This window comes from Argentina anserina, chromosome 7 (assembly GCF_933775445.1).
Source record: "Argentina anserina chromosome 7, drPotAnse1.1, whole genome shotgun sequence".
NCBI lineage: Eukaryota > Viridiplantae > Streptophyta > Magnoliopsida > Rosales > Rosaceae > Argentina > Argentina anserina.
Genome location: NC_065878.1, coordinates 1,510,927 through 1,530,492, shown reverse-complemented (window position 1 = coordinate 1,530,492; position 19,566 = coordinate 1,510,927). Strand labels below are relative to the sequence as shown.

At 40.2% G+C, this 19,566-nt stretch overlaps 1 protein-coding gene across 1 annotated transcript; it reads left to right on the top strand.

Moving 5' to 3' along the window:
- Nucleotides 1-18,061: 18,061 nt before the first annotated feature.
- Nucleotides 18,062-19,566, top strand: LOC126802793 (probable transcription factor At4g00390). The gene has a single exon (XM_050530497.1). The coding sequence runs from the start codon at nucleotides 18,179-18,181 to the stop codon at nucleotides 19,307-19,309; it is 1,131 nt and encodes a 376-aa protein (XP_050386454.1). The 5' UTR covers nucleotides 18,062-18,178; the 3' UTR covers nucleotides 19,310-19,566.

The window sequence follows — 19,566 nt, the reverse complement described above, 5'->3', positions numbered from 1 at the left end:
CCGCGCTTCACAGGGAGATTTTGGACGGAGATGTTCAAGATGTTGGGGTCAGACTTGAACTTTTCAACAAGCTTCCATCCACAAAGCGACGGTCAAACGGAGCGTGTCAATGCTCTCTTGGAGCTATACTTACGGCACTACGTGAGTGCCAATCAAAAGGATTGGGCCAAGCTTCTAGATGTGGCGCAGTTTTCCTACAACCTGCAGCAAAGTGAGGCCACCAACAAGAGTCCTTTTGAGATTGTTTTGGGACAGCAGCCTACTACCCCTATATCCCTTACCACTCACTCTGAAGGGAAGAGTCCAGCCGCATTCAAGTTCGCCAAGTCATGGCATGAGCAAGCGGAGTTAGCTCGAGCGGCGTTGCACAAGGCTGCCAAGAGGATGAAGAAGTGGGCGGACAAAAAGAGGAGGCATGTCGAGTTCAAGGAAGGAGACCTTGTACTTGTGAAACTCCTGCCGCAGCAGTTCAAGGCCTTCAGAATGGTGCACAAGGGTTTGATCCGCATATATGAAGGGCCGTTTGAAGTTATCAAGCGCATAGGCAAAGTTTCATACAAGCTCAACCTCTCGCCCAAGTTAAAGATACATTCGGTCTTCCACGTGAGTATGTTGAAGCCCTACAATGAGGACGAGGAAGACCCATCGAGAGGAATATCGCATCGGGCACCTACGGCGGTAATCACTAACTTTGACAAGGAAGTTGATGAAGTACTCGCAGATCGGGTCATTCGATGTCGAGGCATACCAAGTTACAAAGAGTATCTCATCAAGTGGAGAGGTTTGCCTGATACGGAAGCAAGCTGGGAGTCCGAGGATACGCTTTGGCAGTTCAAGGACAAAATCCAGCAATACAATGAAGCGCGTTGAGGGCATCGCGGGGTTTGGTGGGGGAGAATGTCACATCCCGCCAAACTTAGCCAAATTTTACCTTGAGCATTCTAGATGGATCCGGAATATGGCGGAACTCTTTGGAAGATCCTAGAAGGCGTTAGAAGTCTCAAGAAGCCTTGGGACATTTCCGGATTTTTCTAGAACCTTGGAGAGGCTAGTGGAACTAGACCACTCTAGAGTTCTCTAGAACACTCAAGGATCATCTTAGAAGCATGTAGAGTTGTATAGAATTATGTAGAATTCTCTACAATGTACTTAGTCCTAGAAATATCTAGAACTTGTAAAGTAGGATGAGGACGCCTATAAATAGCAAGGCACCCCTCTCATTTGATCCATCAAGCAATCTAGCAAGCAAACTATCAAGTAAACTTGTAAGTTCTCTTGTTCAATATAAGTTCTCTTTCGAAATATTCTCTTGCCTTTCAATTGTTCTAGCAGGGCGTTTGCGAGTTTAAGGCTGACTTAGCATAAGGGAGTTGCTAAGGCTACACGAGTTGCATAGCAAAAGAGTAAGCTCGTGACAATAAGGTAGGGTTATTTAACTGAAGAGGCATTTAGTGGATGCCCAGTAATTGTCAGGGACCATCCGAAGGCATGAACTCTCCTTTCTCTGTTCTCGTTTTATGTATATACCATTTAAGGGGAAAACTAATTTTGACATTTAATAACTAAAAAACTATTGTTTTGAAGTTCTTCATTGATATTACTATTTTGAGGACATAAAAGCATTCTACATGAGGCAAAATGATGATGGAAAGACAGTGGCCGCTATGGATATATATGTTAATTGGTTCCTCGGGTAAGTAGGACAAACCATTTCATCAGTATTGTTTCTTTTAGAATTTTACTGATGCCTATTGTTATTGGACCGGAAATTATTCCCTCCTCGGCCACTAAGGGTAAATATAGATGTGGTAGTCAGTGATTGATAGTAAAACTCAGGAAACTCAGTAAAAATCATATGTGTGTAGGTAACCTAGAACACAAAGACTGTTCCTTCTTCAATCTCCGCCATGAAACCCATAACACAAAGACAATCAAGGACGCCTTGGTGCGCTTGTTGCCAAAATCATCATTCTGGTCCGGCAACGAAGCCATGGTCCTTACAACAACTTGATTTTCCAAACCTCGTCAAATCCTCCACCACCTCCTCTAACAGCGTCACCACCACCACTCCCGACCTAAACGACAACGCATAATAAAATACATTCATGAATTCACTGTCGCAGAACAACCCTGATCCAATCCCAGCAGCCCGACAAGAACACATTGACAATCTCGAATTCGTGGCGGAGTTGCTCTACATCAAGGAGGTGATTCTGAAATTGATAGAGAAATTGAAGATGTTGTCAAAGATTGGAGGATTGAGGAGTTCGATGAGAATCTGGTGGAGGGATTATGGGCAACGAAGTTTTGGGAAGAATGCAAAGAAAGAGGTTTGGATTTTGGGAGAAAGGAAGAGAAAGAGACCTACAATAAAATAAGGGTAAATTTTGGGGGCGCGTCGCGTGTCTTTCTTACCTACTGTTACAGCCTTAGAGCCTGATTGGCTGGGCATGGCATGAGCCTTGGGCCGTGCCTCAGCGAGGCTCATGCATGTAAGGAATGCATGCAAGAAGCAAGGCAGATCAGTAGCGGAGGTATTAGCCTCGTCAGCACAGTGATTGGCTACGTATTAGCCTCACTAACAGGAGCCTTACAAGCACGGAGTCAGGTGCCAAGAAATGCAAAGGATGCAGAGTTATTAGCCTCGACAGATGCATGCATATTAGCCTCGCCAGCATGCAAGGCAGATGCGGAGACAAGTGCAAGGGCTGGGCTGGAAATTAGCCTCGCTAGCAGATGCGGGCAGATTAGCCTCGCTAGCAGACCTATAGGCTGGATATTAGCCTCGCCAGTAAGGAAGTGGGCAGATCTGACAAGGCAGGGAGATTAGCCTCGCCAGCAGACATCGGCAAGCACTGGGCAGGCAGTTGGTTGGATGTTAGCCTTGCTAGCACGGAGCAGGCAGACCTATAGGCTAGAGATTAGCCTCGCTAGCACTGATCACAGGCATGGATGCAAGACAGCAGCACGCAGGGAAGGGTACGGTGGCAGGCAGGCACATGCAGCAAGCAAGCAGGCATGCGCGTGCGCAGCGTGCATGCATGTCGACGACAGAGGCTGCGACACTTGGCGTGCAGGGGCATGCATGACTCATACACGGCAGTTACTGAGTAGTTCCCAGGTAGTGGGCAGTTACCAAGCATGTAGTGGGCAGTTATCAAGCAGCCAAGGAAGTTACCAAGTAGTGGGCAGTTATCCAAGTCAGTGGGTGGTTACTCATGTAAGGTGGTGATTCAAGCTTGAAGATAGGACAGTAGTTGCTCATGCAAGGTAGGGAAATTAGTGGGCTGTGTCAAGGGAGTTACAAGGTTTGCTTGGCAAGCATGCATGCTGCCACATCACCCTAGGGCGGTTGGGGGTGTCAACCGCCATACATAAATGCAGTGCAACATAACCTAGGCCAATGGGGTTGTCATTGGAAGAGAAAGACCGAGAGAGAATCACAATCGAGAGACTGTGAGAACACAAGCAAGGAGAGAACAATTGTAAGGGTGAGGGAAACACAATAGGGAGCTAGGCAGATAGGGCATGTCGGAATTGCGAAGGCTGTAAGCTTCATTGTATCCTCATTGTACCCTTAGGTTGAGTGATTAGTATAGGCGCACTAAGTGAGTGGCTAGGCAGATTGGGTTTGGGTAGACTAAGGCTGAAAGCACTCTTTGTACTCGTTGTAATCTTCTTGATCATTTAATGAGTTAAAGGTTGGGAGCGGACTCCCGTAAACACTTGTGTTGTGTGTGTGCGTGTTGCTTGTATGCTCATTGTCGCTTGTTAGATAGTTTCTGCTGTGCAATAGACAATTGAGTGAGAGAAGTGGGTAGGCTGGCTAGGTAGTCCGCCATCACATAGGGAAAAAGTTTTTGTATCGACTGTGGCCGTGTGACACCTACCAAAGCATGCGAAACAAGCACTGGGAATTACCCGTGGAGGGAATAAGGATGTGTATTGAATTCTTTGCAATCCCAGACTACTCGGAAAAAATATATATATTACGTTGTTATAAAACACGTGTTTTACACAGCATGAAATGCATGTGATCGATGGGTCAATCAAATTGCAAAATAGTAGGGATACATGGGAAGAGCATTCTAAAATCCCAAGAATGTGATGAATATTGTTACCATGTCTAGGTTTGACAACTCATGTTTTTCGTCCAAGCCTTGTCTAAGATTTCAAATAAGAATGAATATGAGAAGACGTAACTTCTGAAACATCCTATGTTTTTGAGTGAGTATTACCTCTATCATTCATTTAAGTATCGGGTGCATTGTTTCAATGCCAATTCATGTCCTTTTGATTGCTTGTTGAAACTGATATGAGATAGCCATGACATTATGTAAAGGGAAATTTTTAGAAATAGTGCATGAAATTTGGCCAACTCATAATATATGTACATGAAATTTCAAAACATACACTTTGGTACATCAAATTGTAAGTAATGTACACCATGTCATTGACATCGTTAGTTTGTGTGGGAGCTGTTATATTTCGAGGGGTAAAACAGTCTCTTTGTACCACTTCATCGATCTTCACAGTAAAATACTAAAACCCAATCTCAAACGTCTCTGCTCATAACCACCACCGTTCATGTCTCCCCAGCCTCTTGAAAACCTAGCCACCTCTATCAAGCACACCGGCCAAGACTCAAATCTCAAATTTTTTCCTTACCCAGGTTGGGTCCTTTTAATTTGATATTGTCATTGTTGTGTTTGTTATCTTCTCTCTTATCTAGTGGGTGTGTAAGATTTTGAATTGCTTGGCTGAGCGTGAAGAAGAAGTGGAGGTTTTGGTAATTAATTGGTGTTGTAGAAGAAGATTGCAAATGTGATTTTGGTCTTATGGCAATTGTGGTACTTGGGGTTATAGAAGTGGAAGAAGTGGGCTTTTATTTTCCTTTTTATGAAACTTGGAATCTTGAGGTGGGCGGTGGTGGGAAGGTTCTTGATCAAGAGTGTTATGTAAGATAGGATTTTGAGAAATGAAGGTGTTTTAGCTAGTGGTGGTGTTGCATCAGAAAAATTTGATGAGAAAAAGTTGATAGAAGGTTAGACATATAAGAGATTGTGGGTTTTGGGTGCAATTAATGGTGGAGCTGTACTGGTGATCGTGGACTCGTGGTCATGAAGAGAGGGATAGAAGACCCATAAGTTGGGGTTATGTGCAGGTTCATCAAAGAAATTGCCCTTCAACCAATAACTAATGATGTACATATATATACTATGTCGAACTTGTAATTTGATGTACCTAAGCTTATGTTTTAGAATCTCATACATGGAAATTATGAGTGAGTCTAATTTCATGTACCATTCTTAAAAAATTTCCTTATATAAATACAGTCGAACATAAGTTCAGGTTCAGTATAATACTAGTTCTCAAGTTAGGTCCAGCATGGTCTATATATTTCCCCATGGCTAGACTTGACATTATATTGCACGTCCTCTATTGAGCTTTTGACAAGTCTTATGTTTTTTTATTTTTTGTTACAACAAGTCTTATGTTTATTGATACATTGTTTGCCTTTATTCTCACTACTAAGGATCTTGGCTATCAAGCACATGGTATTAGAATAGTTGATAACGTAACGTGTTACATGAGAATATAATACGTGCAGAATAGGAAGAAACAACATCTTTATTCATTGATAAAATGACATTTATATAAACATTATATCGAGTATCGCGTAGAATATATATTGTATACTCTTCCTTATTTAAACTAACTTATAATAATTAGGACAAGATACACTAGAAAATTACTGAAAGTAATTCTCCTACAATATCTACCATATTATTCCTCCCACATATTATTTTCTCTATTTCTTTTTTATCTAGCATGGTCATTTTTGAAACATCAAAAACTTGGTGAAGCTGTTGAAATCAAAGTCACCCTTCTCATTATAGCTGTAGAGATATATAGGCTGTGTTTAGTAAGGCTTTTCACAGTGATTATAAATTAAGCTGCAACTATCCGTTTGGTAAATCATCTTATCATCTCTAGCTTGAAGAAGCCAGAGCTTTTAAGTTAAAAAGCAGAAGCTGCTCTTACCCTCCTTTCAAAAACAGAAGCCGCGGTGACTACTGTAGCGGATTGAAACTTTCGTAATCCCGATGGATACCTCATCTCCTTCGACTAATTACGACGAATTGCGACGGAAACTTTCAAGCCTCCCACCCAAGCCCTGCTCTCACTTTGTTCGTCAATCTCTCCATCTCTCTCTCTCTCATTTCGATCAACATCTCATCCCTCTCCCTTATGTTCATCAAGCAATATCGGTCTGGTATCGAGGATCCAAGAATCAACAACTAAGCAACACAGCAATCCCTTCGGGGTAAGTCTATTAATGATTTCAGTTTCAGATTTCTTCAATTTTGTTGTAAATATGGTTTCAAATTTATTCTGGGTGGCTCCAATTACAGAAACAGGAAGAGAAGAGAAGAGAATGGGGATCCGATTCATATTGATGGTGAACAAACGAGGGCAGACCCGTCTTGCCCAATACTACGAATATCTCACCCTCGGAGATAGCTCTTGAAGCTAAAATCATCCGCAAATGCCTTGTCCGCAACGAACAACAAGTCCTTCTTCTTATCTCTCTCCTATTAGATTGCTTTTACCTGTTTATATGATCTCAAAGTTTCCATCTTTACTTCCAAATCCAATCTGATTCTTCCTTATTTAGCTTTGCATCTGAAATTGTCAGATACCCAGTTGTTTGATTCTAGTTTTACATGTTAAAGATCTTAACTTTTGTATTGTTGGATTGGTTTTACTTATTTCATTAGCATAAAGAGTGATTGGGATCAAAAGTTTGCAGTTTTATTCATGTTTAATTGGTGGGTTTAGTAATGAATTGTGTCCAAGTCTATAACTTTGAATGTTAGACATTTTGCCCAACTAGTAATGAATTGTATCCAAGTCTATAACTTACAGCTGAGAGTGTTTGCTCAACTAGTGACACTATTGGTATCTAATTTGAAATCATAAATTGAATCAGGTCATGTTCATGTTGTAGATGGCACATAGTCAAGTTGCCCTGCTAAGGATGACATATCAGAGCCCATTTCCATATCAGAATGTGAACCCAAGATCCCTCCAGCCGCCGATGGTACCCTGTCTTAACTTTTCATTATATGATGATGATTATCTTAACTTTTCATTATATTTCGATCGACCATCAAGTATTGTGTTAGTTGTATCAGTTATAAATATATTTTTGTGTTTTGTAGTTTCTTATTAGAATGTGTTTGATAATGTTTCCTCAGTTTCGGACTCCATGCATTTGCTTGTAATTGACTTTGGTTAAGTTATAATTGAGTTGATTCTCTTAATTAAGGGTAGCAACTTTCTTAATGCATGTGATTTGATCATCTTTCTCAAGGCCTAAACCATGGCAAGGTAATAGCTAATGAAGGTATGCAACTTCTTTATTGCAATTTTGTAATGAGCTGATGAAGTTTTCTTCTGTGTCATAAATGATTAAGCTGGAATCATATTGGTTATGCAGTAAACTTGTTTCTGTGAGTTTTCATTACTTACATCATAGATAAGTCCAAGTACTTAAGTGAAACTAATTATTGTGCTACTTGTTAGTTTGCTGAAATTGAGCTACTTGTTCCGGACCAGAAAAAAAGCTAGGAAAGTCATAGACCTATGTAAGATAGGATAATTGATAAAGAAATAGAGTTGATGATAGAGATCATACTTAGAAACAGAAGAATTCCATACGGGTACAACTCTTATTTGAACGAAGTGAAAAGCGATCTTTGTTGTGTGCTTTGGTTCCTTCTGTTTTCTATTTTATTTTACTTCTTTTCTTTTTTCACTATTTGGATTAATATAGGAACTGTAATGCTAGTGAAACTTCATACTAGTCATTTAAACCAGTTGTGGGATTGTTGAGGACACCCAGAATGGTGGACAAGAACTTCTCTTTGTAGTTTGTCAAGATTTAATTATTTTGATATCCTTGCTCATCTTCATTGCTTCTATTTCTATTGTTGTTCTATTTTAGTTTTTCTTGTTGCTTCCATTTTAGTTTTTAGTTTTAGTTTTCCTTCTTGTTCTGTTTCTTTTCAATGTTGCTGTAAACTTGCTGCCATATGTTGTTCTGTACAAGTTATCCCTTTTTCATAGAATTGGAGTACAAGGCTTGATATTGTGTTCATATTAAATGAACGGTGATTTCTCTTCAATGCAGTAGGATTGGTACAATTTTGAAGCGGTTTTTTTTATCTTGTTGTATCTCTTGTCATATTGGTTATAGATTTGCTACAATGTTGTTGCAGTTTGGACATGACACACCATAGATTTAACACTTGATACTAGAACAAAAAATAAAACAACAAGAGAAAAGAATGGTATCTATTAAAATAATATTCAAATTAGACATCTCTATTGGAAATCAAGATCAGTTAAAATAACAAATGCTACATGAATCATCAATCATAAATTATCTTAAATGTCCAACTTATTCATTTGACAAATTAAAAGCATAAGCCAGTTTCAGTTTACCAAACGCATTGTCACGGCTTCTACCACAGACATTCACTTATAAAAGCTAGTTTATCAAACACTCAGTTACTTTGCTTATCAGCCACTTATTCTAAAAAATAAGCATAACTAGATTTTTTAATAAGTTCAGTTGTAACAAACACAGCCATAGTGGTTTTACTTTTATCAGGTTGGAGAGCTTATCGGTCGAAGGCAAAGAGAATAGAGGCTTGAATATTTAGAAGATCGATTGGATGAATTAAAGCTGAATAAGGAGGCATACTGGTTGTATCTCGATTTGCATCGTTATGAGTCATGTAAAGTTTGAGAGAAACAAAGCATATGACATTCTGAAACTCTTTACTCTCTCGCTTTCTTGATACACGCTAATACATAGGCCTAAGCAAAAACTCTGATTTTTTTCTCCCTGTCTGGCGGTGAGACTTTTCGTGATCGTCGGACAGGCATTTGTCAGCCCTTATAGATCTGGTGTAGTCTAGGCTACTCGATTGGTTGTTCTTTTCAGATCAAGGAGACTCTGGTTATGGTTCTTGCGGTGGGTTGTGGTGATGAGCGGATGATGGAGAGTGCAGCGGTGGTTGAGATCTTAGCTATCCCTCACAGACTTGGTCGACTGCGAGATCATTTGTCATGCGGTCGGCAAGAGTTTGAGGGTGACAAAATTGTGGCGGCATGGTTCATCTCCAGCAATTAGGACCTGATATGGATTGGGATCTTTAGATCCAGTTCAAGGATGGTTTCGTTGGGTTGTAATACGACATAGCAATGGCGGTCAAATGGTGGTCTGTAGATGATCTGGCAATCATATTGGTGCGGTTACAACGCTCTAATGGCGGTAATAACAGCGGTTTTCCGGCCGGCCTTGGCTTGTAGTTGCTGGTCTCTATGATCCCATGAATAGATGTTGGCCTTGGGCTCTTCCTTTAGGCTTGAGCCTGGTCTGGGGTGTGTTTTACTTTTACTATTTTTATTCTTATTTATTCATATAGTTTTGAAGATTGGGGTGCCAATCACTGTATGTCGGTTACCTCGATGGAGATTCTAACTGGTGGCGGTTGGAATTTGCTTAGGAATAACTTGAGCTTGGACTACATCCTAAATTTCATGTATTGTCAATTATGCAAATTTTATTTTCCTACTTTTGTTTATTTCAATTTATTAAGAAGTAGGGTTAAGCATTGTCTCAGGTTTAGCACTTTATGTGCCATGTCTGGCCTAGGTTGGTAGCAAGTATCTTGCATTGTCAATTGGTCGTTGCCTTTTAGTGGCAAGATGAAATCTAAGGTCATTGGATTTTATGTTTGGTGGTCACATAGTGAGAAAAATGTTTTAATCATAAATTTATGGCTTCGAGTGAGTGTTATAATCCATGTATATCGCCAAAATTGTAGAACAAATAGAGTTGTATTGTAGGAGAATTATCTCATATTCATACTTAGAGGGGTGTATTCAATCAGGATTCTATTATATTTTTTTGGATTTAAAAGGTTTATAGATATTCAATTGAGATTTAAAAGCTGGAATTTGAAGGATTCTAGAGTGCTTGCTATAAATACCTGAGCCTATTGAGAATCTGGTCTCTAACCATGAGATTTTGCAGAACTTCTTTTACCTGTTGTTCTAAAGAACTCACGACCCTTGACCTAGGAGATTATTTGTCTCTCATATGCACTCTCTTCTCTTCCTCTCCGGGCACTTCTCCCAACTAATCGAAGGCGGACTTCTTCTCTCACATCACCATGGTGACGACCACTGCCGCCCACCACTGCAGCTTTCCCAGAAAGAGATGACATCGAGATGATGTTGGCCGTCAAGGGGCATTTGGGAACCAAAATCTGCTTTTATCATATAGAGAGACATGTGTTCAAGTGCCGCAACGATCGATGGTATTACTTCTCCTTATTTTCTTTCTTCCTTTGATATCTAATTGATCTATTGAATTTAAGAGAGCACATCTGATTTTGCTTAGGGTTTTGATGGGTATATGAGTAGAGTGTCGCTTATATTATAAATGAGTAGAGATGAAAATAGTTGCACCTCTTAATTGAAAGTATTGATTGCTTGATTTGGTTAACTAAAATCAACTTGCAAATTGGAATACTTGGTCAATTCTGAATATCATTGGCTTATCGAATGTTTGAAAAAAAAAGTTGTAGTAGAGCTGGATAATGTGGTTAGAAGTGTACCATATATGTTGTTCATATTAAGGTGGTTGTAATTGATGATTGAATCAATGTTGATGAAAAATGTGCTCCTAATGTTGTAGGCTTGTTCAAAACAATGAATAGATATGAATGTGATTTGGCTGATTTGTATGTGATAATCCTACAACACGTTGCAAGGCAGGTTATATGTCAGCCCATAAAGAAGCTCTAATGGTTAATACCATGAAGAAGCTATACTGGTTTATATAAAGCAAACATGGATTTCCTGTGTTTGTCCTTTGAGCTTAAATAAGTTGAGATGCATCTCGTGGTGGCGAGTCATGAAGGATGGTTTTGTAGAATGAAAACTGAATCTGATCTTTGATGGTGCCTCCGAATAATCTAGGAAGTTCTTTGGCCATCTATCCCTGAAAGTTTTATATACAACAATGGTTGACTTGGTTGGCTTATGCAATAGAAGTGGTGATTAATGACCAACGATGATATTATTTGTACGTTACTTGAGATAGCTTCTGGTTGTTTGCTAGTGATATGTTAATAACTCAATATGATCAATACAGGTCACTTATAAAAGTCATGGTTGCAGGGCAGGCATGTTCTCTTTCATGCCATTTATGGTGGTATATATGTACATTGTTGTTCACGCCTCAAAACAAAGAAACCAAAGTCTACATATATGTAATAAATTGCTTGAATTCAAGGTTCAAACAACGATGTGTTTTTGAACAATTTGTACAATTAACACTAGAATAAGAAAACAATGTCTTTCACCTTGCGGCATCCCAAAATCACATTTTTTATTTCATCATTCTCATTACTTATATCAGATCTACCCCAGTGATGTCCACCAAAAATGTAATAACCAACCCCCCCCCCCCCCCCCCCCCGGGGCTACTAGGCTTATGTATCCTCACCGGAATACAATCCACTATCATAATTTTTACAAATCTTTTATTATATTTATTATTATTTCAATAGCCCATAGACTTTTAGAATCCAAACAAATTTCAATCTAATAAAGTCTATCAAACTCTGTATGGAAATAAAACAATCTATAAACTTAGAAACTCTATGGATTATTTAAACTCAACCAGAATCTTTTAAAATCCGGATTGAATACACCTCCTTTAGTGTATCTTGTCCTAATTAGTATAGCCTAGTTTATTAAGGAACGTTAGTTATTCCCTGATTCATCAGGATCTTTGTTATAATGCATATATATAAGGCTATATGGTATCAATAAAATCACAATTCATTCTCCCGAATTCATTATATTGTTTCATGTTATCAGCACGTAGCTCTAGCCCTAAAAACCCTAGGCCTAGAACCCGAAAAAAAAAAAACTAAAACCCTAGATTTTTTTTTCCGACCGGCTGCACCTTCCCCTAGTGCCGGTGGCCTCCTCCCTACCCCCTGTCTGGCCACTGCCTCTCAGTGGCCCAACCCCTTTGCCGCCGCACCAAGTTGAAGACCAAGCTTCAAGAATGTTGCCGAGCTAAGGAAAGGAAAAGAAGAGAAGAAGAAGAAAATTCAAGATTTTGCAATTCAAGATAAATTTATAAATTAAAGTTCATGCTTTCAATGAAATTTACTTTGATGGGATTTTTGTCTTGCATCAAGGATTTTCAAACTCCATTTTCTTATCAACCCGATTCTTCTGCTTCTCGGGTGATACACAAGGATATGACTCCCCTGGTATTGAGTTTTAGGAGCGGCTGGGAGTGCCGATGTTACCATTCGTAGCCGTTGGAGTAGCTACATATGAAAAAAAGGGAGGAACAATAAAAATTTCGATCGTGGCAGTCATAACCGCAAATTCGCATCGATTTGACCCTTACAATTGTTCTAAAATAGTTTTATCAAATCAAACTTGTTTTGTTAAATCGAAACTAACATCTTCAATGCTTTTCTTGTAGATGCCTGAAAATACACGAACATAGTTTGACATCTTAGATTCTCATGGAATTGAGTATATCATCTATGGGTGTCCGACGTGTAAATCACGTTCGTCAGAAAGAAATTTACTGCTGACAGCAACCCTCTAAAAGAAAAAGAGGACCAAGCGTCTGATGAGGTGAAAACTCAGGCCCTAATGTTTCTTAGGCGCCATGTGGACAAGGTACTCAACAAACAGTACCTCAAGTATATAGATCTGAGTGTTCTTTGGGAAGCTCTCAAATAATGGTTTAATAATATTTATGACGCACAGTTGCCAACTCTTTTGGCAGAATGGAGATCTGTTCGTCTACTGGATTTCGCCAAGGTTCATGATTACCATCAGCGATGTTAAATCTCCAGGAAGACTTAAATGTGTGTGGCAAGGAGAAAACTGACGATGACATGATCGAGAAGACCCTAGAGGATCGATCTGCACTGTATCAAACTGGAGGAAACATATGGCCTCGTCGCAACATGACTTGGACTAGGGATGGCGCCACCGCCGGCCCCCCCTAACCATCGAGGCTGTGGTGCCTCCCGTCACCCCAAAGTCGACAACTCGGCCAAGGTTCCAAATATGAACCTTCCATGCTACAAGTGTGGTTCAACTACACACTTTCATAAGCAATGTCGTGCTCTTAAGGCGAATGTTTGCGCTCACAAGCAGTGCAAGCTATACTAGTCCAATGAAAACAACTATGTTGAAGATGTGGAGATGCCTGATGCTAATGCTACCATCAAGCTCAAAGTTGAAGACTTTCAGACAAATGAGAAAAAGAAAGCCGGTCCTGAGGCTCTTTCCACTCCTGATTTTGAATAAGATCCATGTCGATTGATTGTCGTTATATCGCTTATTTTATTTAAACCTTTAAGTTTGATTTGTAATGGCAGTATCTCCTTAATAAGACTTTTTCAAGTCAAGTGTTTATTTTTCAAGAACAATGTTGATGTACAATTATTTTGGCAATCAATAAAAGTTTCGTTTTTGGTTATTTGTTATAAGAATGTATAGCAAGTCTTTATGTGATTCTGACGCTTACAGGCTATGGCATAATCGTCTAGGTCATCCTGGACATGATATGATGATTCTTATATTAAAAACTTCACACGGTCATCCATTTTTCAAAGCCAACAGGCATGTGGGAACCCCACAAGCCATGAATGATGCTAGCACGGCCGTGGCACCTGTGTTCGGCCATGGCTCGGCCTCTCGGCCTGCCAAGGCTTTCCCACGGTCCTCTAAGGCCGTGATGGAGCCCAAGAAGTTATGCGATGCCTTTTCCGCGATCTCTAATGCCCATAAATCATTTTGTAAAGCTTGTGCATTCATAAAGATGCAGGCAAAGCCTTTTGCAGTTGATAATACAGAGAACATTCCATTCTTATAAAGGATCCAAGGTGATATATGTGAACTAATACATCCAGAATGCGGACCATTTTGATACTTTATGGTTCTGGTAGATTCATCGACACGCTAGTCACATGTCAATCTATTGTCCACACGCAATGCTGTATTTTTGAAGCTCATTGCTCAGATAATTAAACTCAGGGCTCACCACCCAGACCATCTAATTAAATCTATTAGACTAGATAATACGGGAGAATTCACTTCAAAGACATCTGATGATTATTGCATGTATCGGGATTGATGTTGAACATCTTGTACCCCACGTTCATTCTCAGAACGGACTGGCAGAAGCGACAATTAAGCAGTTACAGCTTATAGCTCGGGCTTTAGTTATACATTGTAATTTGCTCATAACTGCTTGGGGATATGCAATCTTGCATGCAGCTATTCGTATTCTTTTCAGACCCACCCCCAAACAACCTGTTAGTGTGTACCAATTGGTAACTGAATATGAGCTTGATATTTCATATTTACGCTCGTTCGGTTGCGCGGTTTATGTGCCTATTACGCCTCAACTGTGTTAGAAAATGGCTCCACAGAGATGAATGACAATTTATGTTGGATATAACTCTCCAACGATTATCCACTACATTGACCCTCAGACAGGAGATTTCTTTACTGCTATATTTGCAGATTGTCACTTCGATGAGACACACTTCCCGCATTTAGGGGGAGATAAAAACATATATGTTTAGGATAAATGTCAAGAATTGACGTGGAATACCCCCACTATGTCTCATTAGGATCCCCGCACATCTCATCCTGAGATTGAAGTGCAACGTATTTTGCAGTTACATAAGGTGGCAGATTCGATGCCTGACGCCTTTACGGATATTGAAAAAGTGACGAGATCAAGTATACCTGCTGCAAATTGTCTTGCGAGGTTAGAAGTCCCGAACTTCGGGCAAGACATCACCGTACCGGGGCAAGGCTCGGTCGAGCCTACCCTAGGTGGAGGCACGACGACGGTCACGGCTCCTCCCAAGAAGAGGGGAGGCCAAAAGGTTCCATCACTCACAGCCAAGAAAACAAGCTAAAGTCAAGGCACAAACTGATCCACTCATCATAGATTCGGACAACCTGAGCTTCGAGATTATCTCTGATTATAGCTATGTCCATGAATCAACACTTGATTAACTGAGGGATGCTTCAGACTCATTGTTGATATCAGAGAACAACTAAATCTCATTGAGGGAGTTAAATACTCTATAAGTCATGGATATGAATTCCATGCGGATAGATGATGTGTTTGCTTATTCCGTCGCTCGGGAAATCATCGACGTCAACGACATGGAACCGCGCTCGGTTGAAGAATGTCAACGAAGAGCAGATTGGCCGAAATGGAAGGAAGCAATCCAGACGGAACTAGACTCTCTAAATAAAAGGCAAGTTTTTGGTCCGGTCGTTGAAGTACCGTCGAATGTTAAGCTTGTTGGACATAAATGGGTCTTTGTTCGCAAGCTGAATGAGAAAGGCGAAGTCCTGCGGTATAAAGCGTGACTCGTTGTTCAAGGATTCTCTCAGCGTCCTGGTGTTGACTATGAGGATACATATTCTCCGGTTATGGATATCATTACCTTCTGATATCTGATAAGTCTAGTGGTATCTGAAAAGCTAGACATGTAGCTGTTAGATGTGGTGACCGCGTATCTTTATAGGGATCTAGATACGAAGATATACATGAAGGTTCTTGATGGACTTCAAGTACCCAAGTCAAGTAAGCCACACAATGCCTATGTCATTAGGTTACAATGCTCACTTTATGGACTTGAACAGTCCTGAAGAATGTGGTATACACGTTTGAGCGAATACTTGATTGGAAAGGGATAAAAGAACGATGAACTGTGCCCTTCCGTGTTTATCAAACGCAATAGTTCTAGTTTTGTTATAGTAGTTATCTATGTCGATGACATGAACATAATCGGATCTCTTAATGAGATGGTGAGACGATAATCTACTTGAAAGCAGAATTTGATATGAAAGACATGGGAAATACTCGGTTTTTCTTAGGTTTGGAAATTGAGCATAGAGTTGGTGGATCCTTGTACACCAGTCCGCATACGTCCAAAAGATGCTCAGTCGGTTCTGTATGGACAAAGTTATGCACCCTTCTAGTACTCCCATGGTCGTAAGAAGTCTGGATACCAAGAAAGATCCATTTCGTCCGAAAGATGACGATGAATAAATAATTGGTCTTGAATATCCACATTTGAGTGTTATAGGAGCTTTACTTTACCTATCTCAATGTACTCATCCAGACATTGCATTCTCAGTGAACTTGTTGGCAAGGTTTAGTTCTGCACCAACTCTACGTCATTGGACCGGTATCAAGAACATCTTTAGGTACTTGAAAGGTTCCATTGATATGGGGTTGTATTATCAGTATTCCGATAAGAAAAGTGCTATTCCGGCAAGAATTGATGGTGATGATCGACACAACGTCGCCTTGTGCTCTCCCGGAAAGCTGGACACGGCCCTGCCGCCGCCATCTGTGTTGATGTCGGTGCTGCTTCTCAGCATTTGAATGGCAATTCCTCATTTCCTACAACTTCTAGTGATGAGTTGGTAAGATTTGCTGATGTTGGATACCTTTCGGATCCACACAAAGGATGTTCCCAAATTAGTTATGTTTTTACCATGGGGAATATGACGATTTCTTGGAGATCAACCAAGCAAACCCTTGTTACTACTTCCTCGAATCATTCTGAGATTATAGCATTGCATGAAGCAGTCAAAGAATGTATTTGGCTTCGAGCAATCATTACTCATATTCGAGAGGCTAATGGATTAAGTTCTACTACAGTTGAACCTACATGTCTTTACGAAGATAATGTTACTTGCATTGACCAGATGAAGCTAGGTTACATTAAGGGTGATAACACAAAGCATATTTGGCCAAAGTTTTTTTATAATCAGCAACAACAAGAGATGTTGAATATCAAAGTTAATCAGATTCGTTATGAGGATAATGTGGCAGATTTGTTCACTAAGTCTCTTCCAAAATCTACATTTGTGAAGCATGTGAAACGCATTGGCTTGCGTCGTCTATCAGAGCTCCAAGATTGAGTTAAAGATCAGGGGGAGTGGTTTTGTAGACATCAGGGGGAGTGTACATCACATGCATTGACCATTTGTAGTTAGTGCGTTGTGCTATTTTTCTCCTTCGACCAAAATTTTTAATTTTACCCAAGAGGTTTTTGTTTTGCTTGGCAAGGTTTTTACCGAGACAACAGAATTGCACTATGTCACATTAGGATGGCGATACAAGGGAGAGTGTTGTAGAAGAATCGTCTCATATTCATACTTGGTGTATCTTGTCCTAATTAGTATAGCCTAGTTAGATAAGGAATGTTAGCTATTCTTTGATTCATCAAGATCTTTGTTGTAATGTATATATATAAGGTTCTATACTATCAATAAAATCATAATTTCTTCTCTCGAATTCATTTTACTATTTCAAGTTGCTAAAGATGCACTCTTTATTAATTGGTGTTTAATTGAGATTTTTAGATTGAGTTGTGAGTTTTTTTTTTTGAATCACTATAATTTATAGTATTGTATTAGATCTATATCTATTTTTTGTATTTTATGATTTTATTTATAATTATTACCTAGGGCTGCCGTCCTAATCCTATTTCAGAAAGAAAAAAAAAGTCTGAAATTGAAAATTAAAGTCATCGGAAAAAATGTTGAAAACCAATCCAAATTTCTTAATTGGTTAACGAATAATAAGAGATAAGATAACTGCAAAATTCAATTTTCAAAAAGTGATTTGGGTAGTAAGGTAGTTGATACCGATAAGGTCTATAACTCCAAAATTCCTAATTTTCACTAATAATCTTGGAAGTAATCATCTTATCAAACCCTATATGCCCCTATATTAAGTATAGTATATTTTCACAATAAATTTTGGGAAGCCTAAAAGCTGTGAAGAGAGAAATCAATCAAATCATCATTATATTTTAGGGTTTAATTGGCGTATTAAACGAGTGAGTAATGATGATTTAGTTCTCGGAAATCGTAAGGTCAACCCAAAAGTCCCAATTTCAATTCTGTTCTTTGTTGCCCCCTCCCCTTCCTTTTTTATTCCTCCTCCCCTCTCTCCCTTCTCCCATTTATATTCCTCTGAAAGTGAAACCTCTCATTCACCCCACTAATGGCTCCTCCACAACGTAACCACCGCCCTTCGTCATCGGAGTCAGAGTCAGAGTCCGAGCAGCCCAACGACACGACTGTGGTGGTCACACCCCAGAGGAACACCAAGCCTCAGAAAAATCATGTCAAGAAGCCGGAAGCTTCCCCGTCAAAGCCCCGGTCTTCTTCTCCTTCCTCCGGGGAGTATGAAACAAGAGTGCATGCAGTGGCAGCTGATTGCAAGCCCATGCAAGATTCCAAAAGGCCCATGCAGGAAGCCCCCAAGACTAGGTCAAAGTCCGCTGCTAGCCCTGCTGCAGCGAAACCCGGCGCCAAGCGTCCCGCAGCCGGCGGCGGTGACGTGGAGGTGAGCAAGGCGAGTAAGAAGGCCAAGAAGGAGGGGAAAGCCGAGAAGAAAGGGAAAGATGCTGGAGAGGAGAATGAGGATGTGAAGAAGGGGAGAGGTCTGTTTCAGAGGCTTTGGAGTGATGAGGACGAGATCAAGTTGGTGAAAGGCATGCTGGAGTACATTAAGGTGAAAAGAGGGGCGGATCCGGTAGCTGATTCGGATTCGTTTTATGAGTTTGTTATACCATTGCTGACTGTGAGTGTCAATAAGAGCCAGGTGCAAGATAAGTCACGGAGAATGAAGAAAAAGTACAAGAACATTGATTGCAATAAGTTTAAGCCAACCAAGGATCATGATTGGGAAGTCTACAAGTTGATGAAGAAGGTGTGGGGAGGTGGTGGGGATGAAGCCCGAAAGGTGGAAGAGCCCAAGCAGGGGGATCAGAATGGTACTGGGAAGGGTAAGGGTGTGGCTTCATCTGAGCCTTTGAAGGAGCCTGGGTCAGTTGGTGTTGGTGTGTTGAATGGGAGTGGTGGGTTTGTGAAGGGTCTGAATCAGGGTGGTGCGTTTGTGAAGGGTTTGAATGAGAATGGTGGGTTTTTGAAGGGTTTGAATGAGCTTGGGGGTTGGGAGGATTTTGTGAATCAAGATATGAAGTTGGTTGATGAAGCAAAGAGTGCAGATGTGAGTGGTAAATGGAAGGAGTTGCATCTTCTTGAACTGGAGCTTTTTATCAAGAAGACTCAGGTTATGGGGGATCAAGCCAAGCTGATCTTGGAGGCTCTGAAGTCTGCTGACAATTAGCTTGCTGAATAAGTTCAACCTTATAAGATTAAGACAATCTTTGTTTATCTATTGGGTAGAAATCCACTGTGATCAGGTAACCCCGTAGAAATTGATCTAGATGTTGAAAGAAATAGGGAGATGATCATATTTTGATTTTTGTTTGTGGATTTCTGACTTTAGTAGGGTTGAAGATGCAGTAATCGGTTAGGTCGTCATCGTTTGTATGTGAATTCTAATGTCTTTCCATGTCCTTTAAATGAAGTAGCTTTTTTACG

Bases quoted from the DNA above. Each gene is read 5' to 3' on its own strand.
- LOC126802793 (XM_050530497.1), top strand. From the start codon at position 18,179: ATGGCTCCTCCACAACGTAACCACCGCCCTTCGTCATCGGAGTCAGAG.